The 21295-nt window shown below is 38.4% G+C and overlaps 1 protein-coding gene across 1 annotated transcript in view; it reads left to right on the forward strand.

Moving 5' to 3' along the window:
• The first annotated feature begins 2458 nt into the window (after positions 1-2458).
• LOC138327359 (PDZ domain-containing protein 8-like) overlaps positions 2459-21295 on the forward strand; it is a 39114-nt gene continuing 20277 nt past the window's right edge. Inside the window, exons 1-14 of the mRNA XM_069273401.1 lie at positions 2459-4084; positions 4686-4804; positions 5040-5118; positions 5733-5822; positions 7569-7745; positions 7991-8071; positions 8285-8504; positions 10369-10478; positions 10782-10868; positions 11091-11173; positions 12430-12514; positions 13690-14100; positions 14253-14360; positions 14764-14907. Of these exons, the coding sequence (XP_069129502.1) occupies positions 3935-4084; positions 4686-4804; positions 5040-5118; positions 5733-5822; positions 7569-7745; positions 7991-8071; positions 8285-8504; positions 10369-10478; positions 10782-10868; positions 11091-11173; positions 12430-12514; positions 13690-14100; positions 14253-14360; positions 14764-14907 (1944 nt within the window). The 5' untranslated portion in view covers positions 2459-3934. The remainder of the gene's footprint in view (positions 4085-4685; positions 4805-5039; positions 5119-5732; positions 5823-7568; positions 7746-7990; positions 8072-8284; positions 8505-10368; positions 10479-10781; positions 10869-11090; positions 11174-12429; positions 12515-13689; positions 14101-14252; positions 14361-14763; positions 14908-21295) is intronic.

Genomic DNA, 21295 nt, shown 5'->3' on the forward strand with positions numbered 1-21295 from the left:
TGTAGAAGTTTTAGTTATTTGTCAGTAAGATCCTACAGAACTGTACTACAGAACTGTAGTTCAGACTTATTAGGACCAATTATACAAATTCTCTCCCCTTGTCACAGAAGTAGTCATATATGTATGTGACTGAAAATCATGTTCAAAAAGTATTTGTTTTCTACTATGCTTAAGTACCGCATATCCTTATTCCCAGGCAACTACGTAAGATTTTATCAATTGGCTATACAAACTGCTTCTTTCAGAATCGGGTAGGAATTTTTTTATTTTTTTTTTGCAAAATAATTTGTTTATTTTTTTTTTGCAAAATAATTTGTGAATCTTGTTTACTCTTTATTTGCATATCCCTTATTTGTGTCTCAATCCATTAGATGATGTTGTCAATATTAGGCGATTTTATCATATTCTGTTTGTAACAGAGTAGACTGGCCACCAGCCTCTAGAATATTGAAAACGCCACTTAAATTTGGCTGTACTACGTCTGATTCAAAGTGTCAAACTAGGGGGGATAATCGAGTAAATAATTCAGTTGGGAAAGTCTAATTGGCAACTTATAGGGTCTGCTGGCCAGTTACTCCAACAATGTTAGAGGTTAACACGACGGGATATTTTTTACCATTGCGTCGCATATCCACCTAATATAATCAGGCGGAATACACGTGTAGGAGTACTGGCCAGTCAGAATAAGATAAGGACCTGCATTTCAATTCATTGATTAGTTTTTGTTGTGAAAAAAATATTCACAAGAACAGATAACTCTGTATTATAGGGCAAAATAAAATTTGCCTGACAATCTGTCAAATAAATTTTGATACTTGTTTACCTGAGAATCAACAAATTCCTTCAAGCTGAATTTTTGTTCAAATAGAATACAAGGTTGTGTGTTCTTTATCTGGTTTGATACCTCTAATGCTAAGGCACAACTGGGGTTTAGTTTGGGAAATACCATCCTTTATACCCCAGGGGTTCCGATTACTTACGATCTTTACACCACTGGACTATCTCATGGTAAAACTAGAGGCAATAGATCTAGAACAGAAAATGTAATTTAGTCCTTTGATGATACACTGTGTACATCAAAAGAGCCGTATAACGATACACTGTGGTTGACTGTTCGACTTTGAAGTAGCTATATAGGGCGTCGCTATCTCTGTAGTCTTCAAAGAAAATTTTTGCAGACCTGTGAATGGTTCAGATTTGTTCCCCTGATCATGAGCTGCCGTCAGTTTTACTATGAGATAATCCAGGGGTGTAGAGATCGTAAGTGATCGGAACCCCTGGAATATCGAGGATAGGGAAAAAGATGGAGAATTTTTTTTCAGGGGAAATTCATACATGTACATGTAGCATGATGGTACAATGAATATACTATACAAAACCTTTAAATAGTAGGGAACGTAATAGTGCTCTTCGTTATTATCTTTCAGCATAGTTCCGATGTATGGAGTATCGAGGATGACTCTACTGATGAATAACACAGAATTGTTTCTCAGTCTCTACCTCCAAATGATATAACTATAACCATACACAGGAATGTACGAGAATCGAAGCATGTAGTGTACACATTTATAGAATCTGGCAAACTTCGGAATATGTCGAAAGTCACATAGTGGTACATTCTCGATAATCCATGTGTTACTATTAATGTCGTTATATCCACCCCAATAGCAAAACTAAAGACAGTTCACCTGCAAAGACTTAATTCCTTTGAAGACTACATAGAGAGAGAGACGCCCAACTTCATAGCTACACAGCGTACCGTTATACAATTCTTTTGATGTACATCAAAGGACTAAATTAGTTGTTCTGTTCTCTCTTACCTCCAGTTTTACTATGAGATACAATAGTGACCCTGCAGGGGTGGATATAACGTCAGTAATAGTATCCCCTGGAGTGTCGAGGGTGATACTGGTAATACTCTAAGACAACCTATATGATATATCCCAGGGGTTACACTAAGTGACTTATAATTGAGCGATTAACTCATTTTATTGTATATATAGTACTGTAATCTGAGGCGGCACTACGGTGGCACAGGAGTGACACGAAAACTATTATATACTCCGAAACCTACCATTGAATGCGACGTATAAAGTTTACACGTTTGAGCAAAAAGTGAACAATTCTATTACAAAATCTACCGCATATATATAAATGCGTATTTTATTACTTTTCTATGGAAAATCGATGTGACATGTTTAATTCTTATATGTGAAGTGCTTTAAATAATACTATATGTTATTGCGAAAATGCTTTATCAAAATGTCTTTCTATTAAAACAAAATTAGTTACATTGTAAATGCACCATAAAAATATTGTATGAAGGCGGGGGAGGGGGGAGTATATATGATATTTAGATATAAGGATTTAAATCGCATCAATTCTTATATATTCATGGAAACGATAATTATTATTTCGCAATCCAGATACATTTTTCACATTAACGATAAGTACTGAATTGATATACAGCAATAAACGTGGTATTTCGCGTTAACAACAAACATTAGCTGTACGCGTTTAGAAATTAGCATTCGGTATTCCGCATTACGCATATCACGATGATGAACATAACATTATAATTATCTGTCTTGTATTCAAAATCACCATGATAATTTATATAGTATTCACGAAGTAACGTTGGATTTAACGTATTTTCACAAATTCCATAACAAATAGCATACATCTAACCACAGGGACCTGGCATGTATTCCTAACCAACAGTATTTATATATATGTTATAAGCTAGTACTTCGTGCCAGGTCCCTGTGAACATGTATATCGAACTTTTAATCATATACTTCTTTTAAACGCTGGACTTTTTGTGTGTAATTAGGTGTATAAACTTTTTGTATTATATGTGCAGTGCCCTAATTTTCTTTTGTTGATGTGGCTTTAACGGTGTCTGCATGGAAAGGGCATGACAATGTGTGAACTTATTACCTTAACGTGCGAACGCAATAATTATTGTGTGTAAACGAATTACTTTTGCGTCACAGTGTTATGCAATAAAGTTCTATTCCGTTTACACACTACACTAGTATTTCTTTCGCACACAAAAGTCTTGCATTCACACACAATGATTAAAAAAAATCCCTTGTCCTTTTCCAGCCTCTTTAGTACGTTAAATGCATATCATAGTTTTTTTTCATAGAAATTTTGATTACGTTATTTCAGTTTTACAGTAAAACTTTGCAAGATAAAATCACGAAAACATTTAATTACAAATACGTAAAAATGTTCGCAAGTTGGGACAACAGAACTTACAGAATTAAATTATTTGCAATCAAATTTGTACACATACATTTTTATTACTCTCTCTCTCCCCTCCCATGGTACAATTGCACAATTGGTTCTGAGACGACCCCCATTACCACACAGGAAACATGTAGTGGTTGTCTCCCCTTGATATTTCCGGCTTTGCAGATGAAAACAGAAATCGTAACAAAATATATTAGGATGATTAAGAATGACAGCATCTCTTTCAGCATCTCCGATATGCGACATCTGGAATATAAACAGTCGACATTAATGATGACCATAAAATATGAGTGATATTTGTCTACCCCTGATTTATTTATCGACATTTTTAATCGATCTCTGTCGGTCATTCCGGCGGCTGATGCTGGGATTCCAAACTCAAGATTGATGTGTAAATCGAGACTTGCCGGAGTGCTTTAGTTGAGTTACAGACTTATATCAGATGTAATCAGTAACATAGTTCAGATTATGACTGTTTTACTGTATTTTTCCGTTGTGTATCCACATCGAGAATGACTGAGGTTGTTTCTCAACATGGAAGTCAGCTACAGATAATACAATATTGATACCTATTAAGGTCATTCCATTATGGAACACATTTGCGGTGACTACTGTAGCGGTTACACATGGCGACAAACATGTAATATTTTAAAAGCTACCACCTTGTAGCGACACCATGTTTGTCACTATAGCTGTGTGCTCATTCCTCCTAGGGGTGGGTGTTACCCTTGTCTCTCTCTATCTCCTTTATAAGAGCCAGTTGCGTTTGATACCACAAGCTAACATTCCACATGTTCCTCAGTTTGCTCCCTACAAATTACCAAAGGTAAAGTTTCTACATTCTTCTTATGTGTAGGTTCTCCTTATCTATATAATGAATATTTAGTACCGATTTTTTCAGGATAAATCATACATGTAAGTGGAAAATGTAACAATGATAAACGATAACTATACAGGGAGTTATTTTCACATTTCAGAAACTCTTAATTAATAGAGAATTTATAGTCAGCATTTTAAAAATATTTTATAAGGCATATTTTGGCAAGGTAAGGACAATTAGAATATTAATTGCCAACACTATTTTCTAATAAAAAGATTGCCTTAATTAGCTTTTAAACTTTGAGATTAATGACATTTTACTGCTGCCATATATATTTCTCTATATGTTGATTCACATAATTGATTAAAAACCGCTCTCCATACAGTAGAAATACAGGATTATCAGATTATGTTATTTAGGAATAATATTATATTGGCAATTAAAGGGAGTTAATTATTGAGTAATGGTCTGTTGTCTATCAATGCGATAAAAATTTCAAAATAAAGCAAATACAATAAAACATAATATCAGAAAAAAATCAAGATTGTGATAAAACTGCTGATAGAAGTTTCAAATAGTGACATTAGTTTTATCTTCTTTATTCTAGGAACTTTTGCAGTTATTGAAAGACCCTGGTCAGCTTGGCAAGAAGGAAGATTGTATTTATTTGAACCTGCTTTTCCAGTTTTTGTTTAAAGAACTGAAAGACTCAAAACGGATCAGACAGTAAGTGATATTCTACAATATATTAATGATATAAAGGTAGGACTGCAGTAAACCTGTATATTTTCATAAATGATCAAATGTTGGTGTACACATAGAAAGGTTGTAAATATAAAATGATACTTGTGAGCATTGCCAAAATATACGTTTTTAGATACATAAGGAAAAAAGCCTGAATACTATCAAAAGATACCATATTTAAAAGATTAGTATACCAGTTGCTACTTATCTCAATCAGATGGGCTGTAAAGAAAATGAATGTGGAGTTTGAGGAAATGATGCAGACTACAACTGGAAAGTTGATTGATCAAATATCGGTGAGTTAGCTAAAAAGGAAAAACCTGAAATGTCACATCTTAATAAAACTGAAGCATCTTTGTACATTTTATCTAAGTCTGTATGAATATTGAATGAATAATAATAAGAATTTCCCAGAGTTGCCGTTTAAAGCAAGATAAATTTAAATGTTATTTAAGCATTAAGCCACTATTTTTATGTAGCGGATTCTCACAAAAGTTTGCAAACAAAATTTATTTCATAACCCGATGAAGTTAAAAGATAGTGACATCAGTGCTTATAATAAGTTTTCAGACTATTTGATAAAATTAAATATGTTCCAACTGACGATTACATTGCTTTTTCATTGGATTACTTTTTCCAAATCAATATGCAAAGTAGATGTCTCTATTGTGATATTACGATAACGTCAGATTTCCACGCTATTCTCAGAGTTTTTCTTGATAGAGGTATGAAGAAAAAGAATCGGCCAATCAGAAAGTTGGATTAAGTATGACAACAACACAAATAATCAATTATATTTATTTGATTACATAGATCCCAAATATAAAACCTATTCCTTGACTTATATTGCTTTTAGATGAAAGGGTATAGTTTTAAGATTATGATAGATATAACTGTTCCTCTGATGCAGGTTAGAGATTTCAGTATGGGGAGTTCTTTCCCTGTTCTCAAGTCTGTAGCTGTTCAGAAGGCAAAGATAGAACAGGAAGATCATCTGGAGGTGAGCAACATTAGAGCAGAATTTGGCATTGCTGAAATAAGGACCAAGCAACATTACAGCTGAATTTAGTATTGATGAAATAAGGACCCAGCAACATTACAGCAGGATTTAGTATTGATGAAATAAGGACCCAGCAACATTAGAGCAGATTTAAGTATTGGTGAAATAAATTAGAGCAGATTTAAGTATTGGTGAAATAAGGACCCAGCAACATTAGAGCAGATTTAAGTATTGGTGAAATAAGGACCCAGCAACATTAGAGCAGATTTAAGTATTGGTGAAATAAGGACCCAGCAACATTAGAGCAGATTTAAGTATTGGTGAAATAAGGACCCAGCAACATTAGAGCAGATTTAAGTATTGATGAAATAAGGACCCAGCAACATTAGAGCAGATTTAAGTATTGGTGAAATAAGGACCCAGCAACATTAGAGCAGATTTAAGTATTGGTGAAATAAGGACCCAGCAACATTAGAGCAGATTTAAGTATTGGTGAAATAAGGACCCAGCAACATTAGAGCAGATTTAAGTATTGTGAAATAAGGACCCAGCAACATTAGAGCAGATTTAAGTATTGGTGAAATAAGGACCCAGCAACATTAGAGCAGATTTAAGTATTGGTGAAATAAGGACCCAGCAACATTAGAGCAGATTTAAGTATTGGTGAAATAAGGACCCAGCAACATTAGAGCAGATTTAAGTATTGGTGAAATAAGGACCCAGCAACATTAGAGCAGATTTAAGTATTGGTGAAATAAGGACCCAGCAACATTAGAGCAGATTTAAGTATTGGTGAAATAAGGACCCAGCAACATTAGAGCAGATTTAAGTATTGGTGAAATAAGAACTACGCACCTAACACTGATGTATTAAATGACCAGCAGCTTGCATTTCTTTTTGATACTTGATTATCTCCCCTTAACATTTTAATTTGATACTGTACTGTGAAACAGATACTAAAAGTCTAAAACATGAATTACTATATAATAGTTCATAATGATCCATATTAAATCTGATGAAATTCCATTAAAACGAAAATTGTTTTGGGAATTTCCAGAATATTTCACTCAAGAGTTTCTGCATGAATTAACTCAATTTGTTAAAGGACAATTCACTCAGGCTAATTCTTTTACATAACCAAAAAGCAAAATATGACATAAATGTATTGTTTTACATTTCTTATGAAACATATAACATAAAATATTGACAAATTCCACGTCATTGTTTAGTATTTTAATTGATACCGTTGTAATTCCAAATCGTTGATCAATACGATTAAGCAGGTACAATATGTACGCTATACCCATTCCCGAGCCAAAGTCATGCACATTAAACAAATGAACTACATAACCACTGAGGAGGTGATAAATGATTTTTTAGGCTAGACAATTCATCTAATAAGGTAAACACACTACTGTCATAGTGATTTGAGCAGTTCTAGACAAAAGTTGCGTTACTCTATGAGCAAGGGACAGGGTTTGGCATACATGATGTTTGACCACAATGTGTAATGGCGGACAGCGAGCGAGTTTGAACATTTCACACGCATTTCACCACCATGGGCTTTTCTGGCATATCACAGTAAAACCGACTGATCTAATTTCCTTTAGAACTGGGTTTTTTCCTATATATGTACAAATTTTAATGTTCTTTTAGACTGAATTGTCCCTATAATTTTGCTACAGTATAAAGTGATGACATATGTACATGTAATGGTCAATTTGATGAGTTTTGTTTTTTGTAAAGGTGTTGGATCTGGCCATGGACATTGACTACAGTGGAGGTTTCCAGTTAGCTGTGGACATTGACCTTGTATTTGGAAAGTGGGCCTATTTATGTGTTACCATTACCAGTCTTAAAGGAATAGGCAGGCTCCAGTTGTCACGGCAACCATATACACATTGGTCATTCTCATTTTACGAAGTAAATAACATTTTTTAAGTATCATTACATGTTTTCAAAGAAGAAAAAATAGGTGAAGTGAAATATAGATGAGTAACTGATAAGAAATACCATTTGTAAACAGAATCATAATTACACAAATGTACATGTAGTACATGCAATACTGTTGTATTTGAATGATAAATATTGTTTTGATCTTTATATAAATCACACCAAACATACTCCGAGTACATGATGTTGCTAATGATCTGTGCTTGTAATTCCAGGAGCCACAAATTACATTCAGTATAGACTCGAGATATGGCGGCAAAGCTCTCCCTCAAATCACCTCACTAGTTATAACGCAGGTAAGTATGGCTCCGCTCAGACACAAATGTAATTAAGGTATGAATCAGAATATACTAATATCTGGGAAACATGTGTTGAAATACGTTAAAGGGAAATCAAAGAAGATCAGATTGTATTGTAGATGTATTGAATATTAGAATAATAAAAAAAAAATAGAAATATTTATGGTGTTCACATACCATTTATTTTTGTTGACATATTGTGTTTTGTAGATAAAAAGATCGCTCAGAAAGAAACACATACTGCCAAATTATAAGATGAGATTCCGACCATTTTTTGACCGACCAGAAGAATTTAAACCTGCAAAGGAATTAAGAATCCATGGCAACAGGATAGGTGAAGGTCAGCTACAAGTGACAATTGTGGAGTGTAGTCGATTGTCCATCACGGAGGTGCCAACTAACTGTCAGCTGTACTGTACATTGTCAGTCGGTAAGTAAGTTGTTTGTTTGTCTGTCGTTAAGTAAGTTGTTGGTTAAATGACTCGGCTTTTTGTCTATAAATAGGTCATTTAATGTTACCCATGTCCATCCGGTCACTTTAGTCCCACAACGTTCTGTCCTGACGTGTCCTGTCTTAAAGTGTTCACAGGGTCACCTTATGGTTACTTGGAAAAATAACTCTCTTCTACCAGGGAACACACTACATGATTGTGTGATATCATCAAAAATAACTCTCTTCTACCAGGGAACACACTACATGATTGTGTGATATCATCAAAAATAACTCTCTTCTACCAGGGAACACACTACATGATTGTGTGATATCATCAAAAATAACTCTCTTCTACCAGGGAACACACTACACGATTGTGTGATATCATCAAAAAATAACTCTCTTCTACCAGGGAACACACTACACGATTGTGTGATATCATCAAAAATAACTCTCTTCTACCAGGGAACACACTACATGATTGTGTGATATCATCAAAAATAACTCTCTTCTACCAGGGAACACACTACACGATTGTGTGATATCATCAAAAATAAACTCTCTTTACAGGGAACACACTACATGATTGTGTGATATCATCAAAAATAACTCTCTTCTACTAGGGAACACACTACACGATGTGTGTGATATCATCAAAAATAACTCTCTTCTACTAGGGAACACACTACACGATTGTGTGATATCATCAAAAATAACTCTCTTCTACTAGGGAACACACTACACGATTGTGTGATATCATCAAAAATAACTCTCTTCTACTAGGGAACACACTACACGATTGTGTGATATCATCAAAAATAACTCTCTTCTACTAGGGAACACACTACACGATTGTGTGATATCATCAAAAATAACTCTCTTCTACCAGGGAACACACTACACGATTGTGTGATATCATCAAAAATAACTCTCTTCTACTAGGGAACACACTACATGATTGTGTGATATCATCAAAAATAACTCTCTTCTACCACTACATTGGGAACACACCACATGATTGTGTGATATCATCAAAAATAACTCTCTTCTACTAGGGAACACACTACATGATTGTGTGATATCATCAAAAATAACTCTCTTCTACTAGGGAACACACTACATGATTGTGTGATATCATCAAAAATAACTCTCTTCTACTAGGGAACACACTACATGATTGTGTGATATCATCAAAAATAACTCTCTCTACTAGGGAACACACTACATGATTGTGTGATATCATCAAAAATAACTCTCTTCTACTAGGGAACACACTACACGATTGTGTGATATCATCAAAAATAACTCTCTTCTACTAGGGAACACACTACACGATTGTGTGATATCATCAAAAATAACTCTCTTCTACAGGAACACCTACATGATTGTGTGATATCATCAAAAATAACTCTCTTCTACCAGGGAACACACTACATGATTGTGTGATATCATCAAAAATAACTCTCTTCTACCAGGGAACACACTACATGATTGTGTGATATCATCAAAAATAACTCTCTTCTACTAGGGAACACACTACATGATTGTGTGATATCATCAAAAATAACTCTCTTCTACCAGGGAACACACTACATGATTGTGTGATATCATCAAAAATAACTCTCTTCTACCAGGGAACACACTACATGATTGTGTGATATCATCAAAAATAACTACCAGGGAACACACACTACATGATTGTGTGATATCATCAAAAATAACTCTCTTCTACCAGGGACCACACTACATGATTGTGTGATATCATCAAAAATAACTCTCTTCTACCAGGGACCACACTACATGATTGTGTGATATCATCAAAAATATAGCTGTACACCTACATGTTTATTTCCTGTTTCAGACAATCTGGAGTGGTCTGAGTTAGTGGAGTTAAAGAAGAAAGTTTGGGATGTGTTAGACATAGAAATCCTCACAGAACATTCAGCTTCTATAGGCCTGAATATGAAGGAGGCAAGTAACTGTCAGACAGGGACACCGTCAAAAAATTCATAGAACAGTACTTAAACAAGAATAATTATAATAAATTTTATAATCATGTTCATCATATCTGATTATATGTTGAAGTGAAAAAGCAAAATTTGTTTTCGTATATTGAATTGGATTCTTTATAAAGAAAATGAACAGCTAACAGTCTCACTATATTCTCCTACTATAAAGTGTTCACTTTTCTTGTTAACACTTTGAATACTTTCACTAATACAATGAGAGTGATATAAAGAGTATAAGACTGTTTATTCTCCTATACTCTGACAGGACTTCCTCCTCGAGAAATATGAAGATGTTGTGGTTGTGGACAGTGTTGTTCCTAAGTCTCCGGCTGCTACAGCAGATGTCAGAAAGGTGAGCTTCAGCTATGTAAGCCACAAGAAAAGGGGTATGAAAGTCCCCTGTTATGTGATACTGCAGAAAAAAAATTGTTCAGTCTAAAACTATTTACAGAGTTCACACATGTACGTACACACAATAGTAATTTGTTCTCCTACCTCTTGTGTAAAGGATAATGGGAATGAGAAGTTGTTTGTAATTTATTGATATATCAGGTCTTGTGGTCTGCATTTTTAGGGAGACATACTAGTCAGCGTTGGAACTTCACGAGTCACTTCATCCAAACAGGCCAAAAAATTGTTCAAGAATGCTGGAGATAGGTAGGTGTTCAGTAAAATTTCGGATCTAGAAAGTGGTCTGAATTGTTGTTTTTTTAAGTTTTTATAGAGGAATTTTATGTTGTAATATCTATATTTAAGTTTTAATATCTGTAATTAAGTTTTAATATCTATATTTAAGTTTTAATATCTATATTTAAGTTTTAATATCTATATTTAAGTTTTAATATCTATATTTAAGTTTTAATATCTATATTTAAGTTTTAATATCTATAATTAAGTTTTAATATCTATAATTAAGTTTTAATATCTTATTTAAGTTTTAATATCTATATTTAAGTTTTAATATCTATATTTAGTTTTAATATCTATATTTAAGTTTTAATATCTATATTTAAGTTTTAATATCTATATTTAAGTTTTAATATCTATATTTAAGTTTTAATATCTATATTTAAGTTTTAATATCTATATTTAAGTTTTAATATCTATATTTAAGTTTTAATATCTATATTTAAGTTTTAATATCTATATTTAAGTTTTAATATCTATATTTAAGTTTTAATATCTATATATAAGTTTTAATATCTATATTTAAGCTTTACTGTCTTGTCGGCCTAATCGTTGACAAAATAAATGATGTAATACCTCGGTATGTTGAGCAACAGATATTATCAACTGGTCGAGTGGTTCTGTCAACCGTCTAAACGGTAGAGTTTACATATCTTACCCGACGTCAGGCGATAGAACGAGTGGGTGGAGTTTATCTGCCAATGTTCTAGAGTTTGATAGGCAATATGGCTGCACCTGATAACTGATAATGGATAAGAAAAAAGGGTGTGGAAGATCTTATGCTAACGGGGTACTGACGGACGGTAAACTTCGTCGTGAAATACTTGATCTTCATTATCAAGGATTATCTTTTCGTGAGATTAGTACGAGCGTTCGATGTTTGTCCTTGAATGTTTAGGTAAAAAACAGCACATTCTGTGTGAAATCCATTAACAGCGGATAAATCTGGAGTGAATTAATTAAAAGTACTTTAGACGGCATTGATAATTAAAAAGTTGATTGATAACGACACAAACAGAGGTAAACTAACAGCAAGGTGGGCCTCATGGCAGCCAAGTTGCGCAGCGAGTACATCACTGTCATCGTCAACGGTTAGACAGACACAGCAGTAATATCTATATTTATGTTGTAATATCTTTATTGAAGTTTTAATATCTATATTGTTTGGGTTTGACAAGTTTTTAATATGTACTGGTTTTGAATTCTGTGTATTATACTTATTATAGGTTTACTGTGCGAATAGAGAGGCCCAAGTCCAAGAATCAACAGACCATTGAGATGCCACAGACAGAGGAGAGCTTCTTATCACTGGTCTGTATATATAACTACTACACTTGGTGTGTGGGGGTGTGTGAGTGGGGTAGTCCGCTAAACCTGCCTATATTATTAGGCTTTTTTAATTTTTTTTTTTTTTTTGCCTAATATATAGTCAGCTCGCGGTACCTCTTAAAAATGTGAAATCGTAGGCCAGATTTGGCCTACGCTACGTCAGCGGTATATTTCTAATATATCGTCCATGCAATGCTGGGAAAACATACACATACCAATATATTGGGATCTTACCAATCCACTGCCCCCATGTTACATCCCATTTATGAAATTAAACAACTCTGCACAATGAAATACTTCCGAGACCCTTCTATTTCACACATTTGTAATGGCCGCCGTATACACATTTAGTAGAGCAAACGGCAGCCAATCAACTTCGCTTCCGGTTTTATTTTTAAAAAACCACATAATAATATTCCCTCCTTTTTGAAATAAATTTGGTTGCACTTGGTTTCTAGATGATTCAGTTGTTAGCTTGCCTCGCAAAGAGAGGAGGGCTTATGGAATCATTTTGGTGTCCGTATTTGTGCGTTGGCATTGGAAATCCCAGGTTAAGGTTTTGGTGTAAGGGTTGAAAAACTGTTTCTTTAGCAACGGAAATTGATTTCTTCTTTAGTTTCCGATTATAAGTGTTGTGATGGTTATGAAGTATGATTTAGGGAAGAAAATCCTAGATTTAGTGAATTACAAGAGGCCCAAGGGGCCAAAATCACCAGATTAAGGTGTAAGCGTGGAAAAATTGTTATCCATAATAACTGACATATCTACATTAATATATTTTTGGTAAGTCTTGCTTTTGGTATTGGCAAATATTTCAAGGCTGAAAAAAAATGAGAATTTCAAGATGGCTAAGTTGCCAATCTGTCTTTTACCTTAAAATTGACATTAAAATTGGTTTCTGCTTTGGTTTACATAGGTTCTAAGAATTATATATGTTATGGATAAGGGCATTCATGTTAGGGGTAAAACACAGGATTTTAAGAATTTCAAGAGGCCCAATAGGTAAACTTCTTGCATGATAATCTCTTACGTCTTTAATGGCTGCCAGAGGCGAGCTTTGCTGTTCTCAAACAGCTCTTGTTTGGTTATCTTATCTTAAGCTGGTGTTATTTCCCTTTGCCCTGTTTGCGGTGATTGATTGTCTCCCTTCATTGTAGGATGTAGACAGTGATTCTGGTGGCCGAGAAAAGTCATGTGATCAAAAAGAAGACTTTGTACACATCAGCTTCAAAGATTACGAGGACAAGAAAGTTCAACCTGGGGTCAAGGATGTTACAGAAAAGCAAGGTCAAATGGGGGTGAAGGACACTCCAGAAAGGTTGTCACAGAAACAAGGGGTCATGTCTCTGGTAAATACAGGTAAAGCATTGTTACAAAGGAAGGTCAAAGGTCAAGCTGATGGAGACAGGGGTAATATTTCCACGACACCACCATCTGTCATGGAGACGGCGGTACGTAATACCAGGAGTGTCTCTCAGACTCAGTCAGCCTCGTCCTCTCCTAGAAAGGAAGCTAACATCAAAAATGTACGACAACGGGCACTTAGTGACACAGCACTCATTAATTCGGTAATTTGCTTTGTTTTGCATGTTCTTAATTTTTGTTTATTGGATTTGTCATAACTACAGGTTTAAGCCTATATAAAGAATACCTACTGAATAAATATCATGTGTTAGTATGTAGTATGATGGTTGTCATGGTTGTGGTATTTGACCTTCAGACTCAGGATGACCTTGATGATGAAGGAGCTAGTGATGGAGAGGATTTACCTGACCAAGATGACCAGTCATGTGACCAGCACAAGACAGAAGAGGTCTCCCTTAGACAGGTATTATTAAGCATGGTGTCTATTTATTTCACTTCCATTTAATATATAGTGTCCATCTTGTCCTGTCACAAGTCATGCTCCTATTGCTCCCATGGTACAATTGGAAGAGGGCATCTACAATGTAATAGCAAATGTAACATGGTAATATGCAAATAATAATAATTAACTTGTTTGTGGCAGTTTGTGATGTTAGTAGCTCATATGCTAAAAGCAGTCTTTGAATACACTAGATTTAGTACCAATCTTGATAAAAGATTATTGGTCAATCGTGTTTTATGCTCACAAACTTATGGACATGGAGAAAACTGGCCATGTTAATTCAGCTAATAGATTTGAGGAAAATCATAAGAGTAACTGACTTGAGAAAATAGTATGATAACCATCAACATGTTTAATTTTCCAGAACCCGAAGTGGAATGAGAAGTTTATGTTACATGTGGATAGAGAAGCTTGCTACCTGAATGTTTGTGTCTGGTGTAAGATCCCTCCCAAACTGGATAAGCATGACAGAGTGATCAAACCAGGCAAAGAGATACTGCTGGGACATGTAAGTACAGGGTGTACCAGGCAAGGAGATACTGCTGGGACATGTAAGTATAGGGTGTACCAGGCAAAGAGATACTGCTGGGACATGTAAGTATATGGTGTACCAGACAAGGAGATACTGCTGGAACATGTAAGTACATGGTGTACCAGACAAGGAGATACTGATGGGACATGTAAGTATAGGGTGTACCAGGCAAAGAGATACTGCACTGTGTGGGTAGAGGGTGTACCAGGCAAAGAGATACTGCTGGGACATGTAAGTACAGGGTGTACCAGGCAAGGAGATACTGCTGGGACATGTAAGTATAGGGTGTACCAGGCAAAGAGATACTGCTGAGACATGTTAGTACAGGTAGTACCAGGCAAAGAGATACTGCTGGGACATGTAAGTACAGGGTGTACCAGGCAAGGAGATACTGCTGGGACATGTAAGTATAGGGTGTACCAGGCAAAGAGATACTGCACTGTGTGGGTAGAGGGTGTACCAGGCAAAGAGATACTGCTGGGACATGTAAGTACAGGGTGTACCAGGCAAGGAGATACTGCTGGGACATGTAAGTATAGGATGTACCAGGCAAAGAGATACTGCTGAGACATGTTAGTACAGGTAGTACCAGGCAAAGAGATACTGCTGGGACATGTAAGTACAGGGTGTACCAGGCAAGGAGATACTGCTGGGACATGTAAGTACAGGGTGTACCAGGCAAGGAGATACTGCTGGGACATGTAAGTACAGGGTGTACCAGGCAAGGAGATACTGCTGGGACATGTAAGTACAGGGTGTACCAGGCAAGGAGATACTGCTGGGACATGTAAGTACAGGGTGTACCAGGCAAGGAGATACTGCTGGGACATGTAAGTACAGGGTGTACCGGTACCAGGTAAGGAGATACTGCTGGGACATGTAAGTACAGGGTGTACCAGACAAGGAGATACTGCTGGGACATGTAAGTACAGGGTGTACCAGACAAGGAGATACTGCTGGGACATGTAAGTACAGGGTGTACCAGACAAGGAGATACTGCTGGGACATGTAAGTACAGGGTGTACCAGACAAGGAGATACTGCTGGGACATGTAAGTACAGGGTGTACCAGACAAGGAGATACTGCTGGGACATGTAAGTACAGGGTGTACCAGACAAGGAGATACTGATGGGACATGTAAGTACAGGGTGTACCAGACAAGGAGATACTGATGGGACATGTAAGTACAGGGTGTACCAGACAAGGAGATACTGCTGGGACATGTAAGTACAGGGTGTACCAGACAAGGAGATACTGCTGGGACATGTAAGTACAGGGTGTACCAGACAAGGAGATACTGATGGGACATGTAAGTACAGGGTGTACCAGACAAGGAGATACTGATGGGACATGTAAGTACAGGGTGTACCAGACAAGGAGATACTGATGGGACATGTAAGTACAGGGTGTACCAGACAAGGAGATACTGATGGGACATGTAAGTACAGGGTGTACCAGACAAGGAGATACTGCTGGGACATGTAAGTACAGGGTGTACCAGACAAGGAGATACTGATGGGACATGTAAGTACAGGGTGTACCAGACAAGGAGATACTGATGGGACATGTAAGTACAGGGTGTACCAGACAAGGAGATACTGATGGGACATGTAAGTACAGGGTGTACCAGGACAAGGAGATATGGGACATGTAAGTACAGGGTGGACAAGGAGATACTGGGACATGTAAAGTACAGGGTGTACAAGGAGATACTGCTGCTGGGACATGTAAGTACCAGACAAGGAGATACTGCTGACATGTAAGTACAGGGACATGTACCAGACAAAGTACAGGGTGTACAGACAAGGAGATACAATGTAAGTACAGGGTGTACCAGATACTGCTGGGACATGTAAGTACAGGGTGTACCAGGCAAGGAGATACTGCTGGGACATGTAAGTACAGGGTGTACCAGACAAGGAGATACTGCTGGGACATGTAAGTACAGGGTGTACCAGACAAGGAGATACTGATGGGTGTACCATACAGGGTGTACCAGACAAGGAGATACTGCTGGGACATGTAAGTACAGGGTGTACCAGGCAAGGAGATACTGATGGGACTTGTAAGTATAGGGTGTACCAGACAAGGAGATACTGCTGGGACTTGTAAGTACAGGGTGTACCAGACAAGGAGATACTGATGGGACATGTAAGTACAGGGTGTACCAGACAAGGAGATACTGCTGGGACATGTAAGTACAGGGTGTACCAGGCAAGGAGATACTGATGGGACTTGTAAGTATAGGGTGTACCAGACAAGGAGATACTGCTGGGACTTGTAAGTACAGGGTGTACCAGACAAGGAGATACTGATGGGACATGTAAGTACAGGGTGTACCAGACAAGGAGATACTGATGGGACATGTAAGTACAGGGTGTACCAGGCAAGGAGATACTGCTGGGACATGTAAGTATAGGGTGTACCAGGACAAAGAGATACTGCAGAGACACTGTGTTAGTACAGGTAGTACCAGGCAAAGAGATACTGCTGGGACATGTAAGTACAGGGTGTACCAGGCAAGGAGATACTGCTGGGACATGTAAGTACAGGGTGTACCGGTACACCAGGTAAGGAGATACTGCTGGGACATAATAAGTGCAAGGAGATTGCTGGACGTAAGGGTGTACCAGGCAAGGAGATACTGCTGGGACATGTAAGTACAAGGGTGTACCAGACAAGACTGCGGGGACATGTAAGTACAGGGTGTACCAGACAAGGAGATACTGCTGGGACATGTAAGTACAGGGTGTACCAGACAAGGAGATACTGCATGGGACATGTACCAGACAAGGAGATACTGCTGGGACTTGTAAGTACAGGGTGTACCAGACAAGGAGATACTGATGGGACATGTAAGTACAGGGTGTACCAGACAAGGAGATACTGCGGGACTTGTAAGTACAGGGTGTACCAGACAAGGAGATACTGATGGGACATGTAAGTACGGTGAACCAGACAAGAGATATACTATTGGGACAATGTAAGTACTCAGGGTGTACTAGACAATGAGATACTGATGGGACATGTAAGTACAGGGTGTACCAGCAAGGAGACTACTCATTGGGAGCGCATGTAAGTACAGGGTGAGTACTAACTAGGAGATACTGATGGGGAAATGTAAGTACAGGGTGTACTAGACAAGGAGATACTGATTGGGACAATGTTAAGTACAGGGTGTACCTAGACATGAGAGATAACTGATGGTGACCATGTAAGTACCAGGGTTTTTTTGTACAGACAAGGAGAAATACTGCTGGGGACTTGTAAGTACAGGGTGTACTCAGACAAGGAGATACTGCTGGGACATGTAAGTACAGGGTGTACCAGACAAGGAGATACTGCTGGGACATGTAAGTACAGGGTGTACCAGGCAAGGAGATACTGCTGGGACCATGTAAGTACAGGGTGTACCAGACAAGGAGAATACTGCTCGGGACTTGATCAATAACAGGGTGTACCAGGCAAGGAGATACTGCATGTGGACTTGTAAAGCTACAGGGGTACCAGACAAAGGAGATACTGTCTGGGACATGTAAGTACAGGGTGTACCCAGGCAAGGAGATACTGCTGGGACATGTAAGTACAGGGTCTTGTAAGTACATGTACCAGACAAGGAGATACTGCTGGGACATGTAAGTACAGGGTGTACCAGGCAAGGAGATACTGCTCGGGACTTGTAAGTACAGGGTGTACCAGACAAGGAGATACTGCTGGGACATGTAAGTACAGGGTGTACCAGGCAAGGAGATACTGCTGGGACATGTAAGTACAGGGTGTACCAGACAAGGAGATACTAGACTGCTGTGGGACATGTAAGTACAGGGTGTACCAGGCAAGGAGATACTGCTGGGACTTGTAAGTACAGGGTGTACCAGACAAGGAGATACTGATGGGACATGTAAGTACAGGGTGTACCAGACAAGGAGATACTGCTGGGACTTGTAAGTACAGGGTGTACCAGACAAGGAGATACTGCTGGGACATGTAAGTACAGGGTGTACCAGGACAAGGAGATACTGCTGGGACTTGTAAGTACAGGGTGTACAGACAAGGAGATACTGATGGGAACATGTAAGTACAGGGTGTACCAGACAAGGAGATACTGACATTGGGACATGTAAGTACAGGGTGTACAGGCAAGGAGATACTGATGGGACATGTAAGTACAGGGGTGTACCAGACAAGGAGATACTGCTGGGACATGTAAGTACAGGGTGTACCAGCAAGGAGATACTGCTGGGACATGTAAGTACAGGGTGTACCAGACAAGGAGATACTGATGGGGACATGTAAGTACAGGGTGTACCAGGACAAGGAGATACTGCTGGGACATGTAAGTACAGAGGCGTGTACCAGACAAGGAGATACTGTGGGACATGTAAGTACAGGGTGTACCAGGAGATGATATGATGGGACATGTAAGTACAGGGTGTACCAGACAAGGAGATATGACAGTACAGGGTGTGTGTACAAGGCGGGGACATGTAGGGCCGGGGGGCGGGGCTCCTGGGGGGGGGGGGGGGGGGGTGTGGGGGATTACTGCATTGGGACATGTACGTACAGGGTGTACCAACAAGGAGATATCTCATGGGACATGTAAGTACGGTGTACCAAACAAGGAGAATACTGTTGGGTACATGTAAAGTACAGGGTGTACCAGACAAGGATATTACTGCTGGCAGCATGTAGTACAGGGTGTACCAGACAAGGAGATACTGCTGGGACATGTAAGTACAGGTTGGTACCAGACAAGGAGATACCTGACTGGGACATGTAATGTACAGGGTGTCTCCAGGACAAGGAGCATACTGCTGGGACATGTAAGTAAAGGGAGGGGTGTACCAACAGACAAGGAGATACTGATGGACATGTAAGTACAGGGTGTACCAGACAAGGAGATACTGCTGGGACATGTAGTACAGGGTGTAACAGACAAGGAGATACTGATGGACATGTAAGTACAGGGTGTGTACCAGACACAGGAGATACTGCTGGGACATTGTAAGTACAGGGTGTACCAGACAAGGAGATACTGATGGGACAATGTAAGTACAGGGTGTACCAGACAAGAGATACTGCTGGGACTTGTAAGTACAGGGTTGACCAGACAAGGAGATACTGCGATGGGACATGTAAGTACAGGGTGTACCAGACAAGGAGATACTGATGGGACTAACGTAAGTACAGGGTGTACCTAGAACAAGGAGATACTGATGGACATGTATAAGTACAGGGTGTACCAGACATAGGAGATACTGTTGGGACTGAGTACAGGGTTGTACTGTACAAGTATCAGGGTGTACCAGACAAGGAGATACTGATGGACATGTAAGTACAGGTGTCTGTGTACCAGACAAGGGAGATACTGATGGGACATGTAAGTACAGGGTTGTACCAGACAAGGAGATACTGCTGGGACATGTAAGACTATAAATATCTGTTACCTGTAAGTGACGAGATAGGGTTATCTCAGTCGTGGGCCTAAGATTTTGTAAAACATCAATCCCAACCAAGGCGTCTAGCCGAGGTTGGGATGTTTCAAAATCTTAGCCCGGACGGTTGGACTGAGGGTATAACCCGATCTCGATCACTTAAATGGTAAATAGATTTTTTTTCTCGGCCTCTAAGATATAAACATAAACCCATCTATATAATGTGTTCGGAGAGTGTAAAACTATCCCTGTAATGGGACCTCCTGGTTGATTAACCATTACATCTGCGCTTCGATTTCAGTCATTTCCAGCATAATCTAACTAGTTCGGTTATTTTCAAAGACCAAACGGAGATACTGCTGGGACATGTAAGTACAGGGTGTACCAGACAAGGAGATACTGCTGGGACATGTAAGTACAGGGTGTACCAGACAAGGAGATACTGATGGGACATGTAAGTACAGGGTGTACCAGACAAGGAGATACTGCTGGGACTTGTAAGTACAGGGTGTACCAGACAAGGAGATACTGATGGGACATGTAAGTATAGGGTGTACCAGACAAGGAGATACTGCTGGGACTTGTAAGTACAGGGTGTACCAGACAAGGAGATACTGATGGGACATGTAAGTACAGGGTGTACCAGACAAGGAGATACTGCTGGGACATGTAAGTACAGGGTGTACCAGACAAGGAGATACTGATGGGACATGTAAGTACAGGGTGTACCAGACAAGGAGATACTGCTGGGACATGTAAGTACAGGGTGTACCAGACAAGGAGATACTGATGGGACATGTAAGTACAGGGTGTACCAGACAAGGAGATACTGATGGGACATGTAAGTACAGGGTGTACCAGACAAGGAGATACTGTGGGACATGTAAGTACAGGGTGTACCAGACAAGGAGATACTGATGGGACATGTA

Source organism: Argopecten irradians, chromosome 7, assembly GCF_041381155.1.
Source record: "Argopecten irradians isolate NY chromosome 7, Ai_NY, whole genome shotgun sequence".
NCBI classification, from domain to species: domain Eukaryota; kingdom Metazoa; phylum Mollusca; class Bivalvia; order Pectinida; family Pectinidae; genus Argopecten; species Argopecten irradians.